The 3,750-nt window shown below is 44.2% G+C and overlaps 1 protein-coding gene across 1 annotated transcript; it reads left to right on the top strand.

Annotated features, from left to right (window-relative positions):
* Nucleotides 1-1,504: 1,504 nt before the first annotated feature.
* Nucleotides 1,505-3,340, top strand: LOC121832888. Its single transcript, XM_029979820.4, has 2 exons — nt 1,505-1,577; nt 2,790-3,340. Exons 1-2 carry the CDS (start codon nt 1,505-1,507, stop codon nt 3,338-3,340), a joined length of 624 nt encoding a protein of 207 aa, XP_029835680.2.
* Nucleotides 3,341-3,750: the final 410 nt, after the last annotated feature.

Here is a 3,750-nt window from a genome sequence, read left to right as displayed (position 1 = left end):
CAGAAAATCACTTATAACTTTTGATGAAGTTATCGGATCGGGCTGAAACTTTAGCACCTGGTTGTGACCTCTAGCTATACCTTTGGGCGGAGAATGAGCGTTCGGCGGTGCCTAGTTTATTTTTGCGGTAAAAAAGACCGTGTAAATTTTCTTTTGTGACACCCTGTATATGTATGTATATTTTGATCAATGTATAATTTCAATATTGCTGCCACGACTGCGTTAACGCTTTTAGGGGACAGGAGCCTCGTCAGGTAGCTTCGGCAACCGTTTCCTCCTTCCTCTCGGATATTTTTTTATGTCTAATAAACTTCTTAATTGATTCCTTCTACGGCCACTGTTTACCCCCTTTTGTGACTACATGAACCAAGTCGCCCACATCGCCACTCTGACAATTATTTCGGAACGTACGAGTCAAAGAACATTGACAAATAAATATTAATTTATCTACAGCATCATTGAATATACTACCCGGGTGTCCCAAGTAGCGGCCAGGCTCTTTAAATCAACCACAAAATTCGGTTGCCTAACGTATCGCGCTACGATTTCGTGCAGCGTTGCCGACTAATGGTGCATTTTTTTTGTGTAAAATTTGGAAAGAGCAAACTTACCTCAGGAAAAAGTAAAGAAAGAAAAAGGCTTAGCTCCTATGGAAACGGAGCGAGGCGACCTTTGTTCAAACAATACGGCACCGTTTCGCACGGGAGACAAGAGGTGGCGCAAACGGTCGCGACGCCAACTAACAAGCATACGGCGCCGAGAGCCGGCGTCTTTAGCAGACGGTCTTTGCGACACAAAAGCGGCGCGCGTTCCGCAGATGGCGACAGCCGCAGAAGCAAAAACAGGCGCCGTATCAACAAGGAACTGCAAAACAGACGACGTAAGTACCGCAAAAAAAAAAAAAAAGTTAAAGTAACCGAACAAACAATTTTTTAATCGATCACGTGTCAAATCAATGTGTTTTATTAGTAAGGATGATAAAGTAATGCACTGGCAACTGATATGAAAAAAGCTCGCGCCGCTTTTGAGTCGAAAAGATCGTCTACTAAAGATGCCGGCTATCGGCGTCGTATGCTCGTTCGTGTGCGGCAGTTGGCGCCGCGACCGCTAGCGCGATCTTTTGTCTCCCGTGGTAAACGGCGCCGCATTGTTCGAAGACCGGTGGCTTCCCTGCGTAAGCCTTTTTCTTTCTCAACTTTTTCCTCAGGTAAACTCGTTCGTTGCAAATTTTACAAAAAAAAAACAAAAAAAAAAAAAAACATCAGTGGGCAACGTTGCGCAAACTCGTAGCGCGACAGGTTAAGAAACCGAATTTCGCGGTCGATTCAAAGGGCCTGGCCACTACATGAGACACCCGGTAGAATACCTAACAGGGCTAGTTATTTCGTTAAAAATATAACTTTATTTTGAACGCTGGATGTGCAGCTTTAAACAAGGATCGTGAGCATTGAGTGTAAAATATGTTACCATCATGCCATTTGTTACAGCAAAGTTGTGAACAACAATGACATCCCTTGCGACTTTCCTGACCCTACTTTGTTTCAACCTGGTTTTGAGTGAGGATCTTCCAAAATCAGGTACATCTATATGTTATGCCTCCAGGCATTTCTTTTATTAAGAGACATTTAAATGCGTAAGAGCTACCTTTTGCTTTATAAAAAAAAATTCAATGAAGAATATCTTGTATTGACATCTAATATAGTTGTCTTTTACCTGGTTTCTGTTCTTATCGCGGCACATTGATATATATATATATATATATATATATATATATATATATTGTGGGTTTCCCCTTTTATGGGGGTACCACTTCGAAACACAAAATATTCCTTGGGTCCGGATAAAGACGTGTTTATATACTGCAATGCCAACACGCTTGCCCGAAGGCCAACAATTGCGGAGATGACGGCGCTGTCTCTTTTGACAGGATCGCTAGTCGAAGCCCGCGCTGCCGCTATTGACAGTATCACGGAGGGGGAGGATCAGATAAGAATATGAAGGCTCCGTCGAGCAGAGCCTCCCCCAGCGAAAGTCCTGCCCGTTGGATTAGGGCCGTCTCAAATAGCCTGCGGGAATGGACGCGCGCAGGGTGTGACGGATGTAGGTGGCTCCCTGGAGGGGCGGACGCGTCCAAGTCATGATCCTGAGGGGTGTGCCTTAGGCAAATCACCCGAAAAGGACGAGGGAAAGCCGCCCACCAGGGAATACGGCTTCGCCCTCGCATCCGGGACGCGCCCCCACGTGGCGACGCCCCACGGCCTGCCTGAGCTAGGCCTAGATAGAGATGCGGGGAAACGTGGTTCCCACAATATATATATATATATATATATTTATTTATACAGGGTGTTTCAGAGAACGCAGGCCAAATCGCTCCTGCGAAGACTAATATTCGCAACTAAAAAAGGCTTGTGGCGTTTTGTTCCTGGGGCGGGGTTTATTTAGGGAAATTATTAAAGTCGGGGATAATTAAGGCAGCAGAGGTTGGTTGCACTATCTCTCCACGGAGCGCGGTGCCGCCGGGGCCGAGATGCGCTTCGATAGCAATCCGAAATTTAAAAACCGGTCGAATTTGTGCGGTTTTTCAGAAAGCAGTAAAATGCTTCGCGTGCCTTCTATCTTTCTGCAATTTGTTGATTTGGTGTTTTTTGATGATGCTCAGCAAATTTCTCATTTAAACCATGGCCTTAAACACAATATTAAAAAGTTAATTACGCAAAAATAATTAACAACTTCATTATCCCGGACTTTAATAATTGTCCTAAATGGGCCGCTGTTTTTCCTACCTACAGAGCCTTGCGATGTCCCCGACAAGGCTCAGCTGGAAGACAAGCTGGACAAGCTAATCCAAAATCTCCCCAAGGAGCTCGTTTCCAACGAGACAAAAGTGGAAATTCTGCGAGGCGCCATCTTTTTGGAAGAAGGAACTCTCTTTGGCCTCCACCTCCTCAAGCGAGACAGGCCCTACAAGACGTTTTGCCGCGGAAACGACACAGTCACCGTGTTCAGCTTGCGTTCCAAGTACCCAGTGCGGATGCAGGTCCCTTGGAGTCTTTGTTCGGGACACAACGGCACCCTCACATCTAACGCTCACCTTGTCAGGTTTGAGGGAGAACTTGTGGCATCGAAGACAGATTCAGGCACAGAATATAGAATCCAAAATGTGTTTCCGGTGGTACTGGAGGGCTTGTACTTCGGAATGAACGGCGGTGGAGATATTGTGTATGCAATTGCGAGCGCGCTGGGATTTATCCTCTCGGGACTCGTCAGAGTACTTTGGGTACAAATAATAACACCTTTCGTCCAAGATGCGTTTCAGCAAGCTCTGAATGAACTGAATTAATCCCGCACGTTCCATGCTTCAAGAGTCATTCACCTGTTCCAATCACAAGCTGGTTGCACGGTTTCATGACGATCGATTTTTCATGGTGTTTTTTGTGTCATTATTTTAATAAAAATAACAAACATATTACCCATCGTTTCTTTTATTTTTTTTAAGGAAAAATTCTTAAAAAAATTGTCTTGAAAAAATACTTCGGCATTCTAAAATACGGTTTGAATTTTTTTTTTTTTTTATCTGGCAGTTTTCTTTTATTTCATTTATTAACCATTTCGAAGTGGGGTGGCAGGGACAAAAGGTGCTTAATAGCACCTGACCAAGGTCCCGAGCCCCATACAGGTTTTAGAGCGGCAACACAGATAAAAACAATAAAAAACAAAAACAAAAACAAAACAAAAAAACAAGGTTGTTTA

This window comes from Ixodes scapularis, unplaced genomic scaffold (genome assembly GCF_016920785.2).
Source record: "Ixodes scapularis isolate PalLabHiFi unplaced genomic scaffold, ASM1692078v2 PGA_scaffold10__122_contigs__length_95168666, whole genome shotgun sequence".
NCBI lineage: Eukaryota > Metazoa > Arthropoda > Arachnida > Ixodida > Ixodidae > Ixodes > Ixodes scapularis.
Note: the sequence above shows the minus strand (reverse complement) of the source record. Positions and strands in the feature narration are given on the sequence as shown.

Bases quoted from the DNA above. Each gene is read 5' to 3' on its own strand.
- LOC121832888 (XM_029979820.4), top strand. From the start codon at position 1,505: ATGACATCCCTTGCGACTTTCCTGACCCTACTTTGTTTCAACCTGGTT. The intron at 1,578-2,789 runs GTACATCTATAT...TCCTACCTACAG, and splicing joins TGAGGATCTTCCAAAATCAG to AGCCTTGCGATGTCCCCGAC.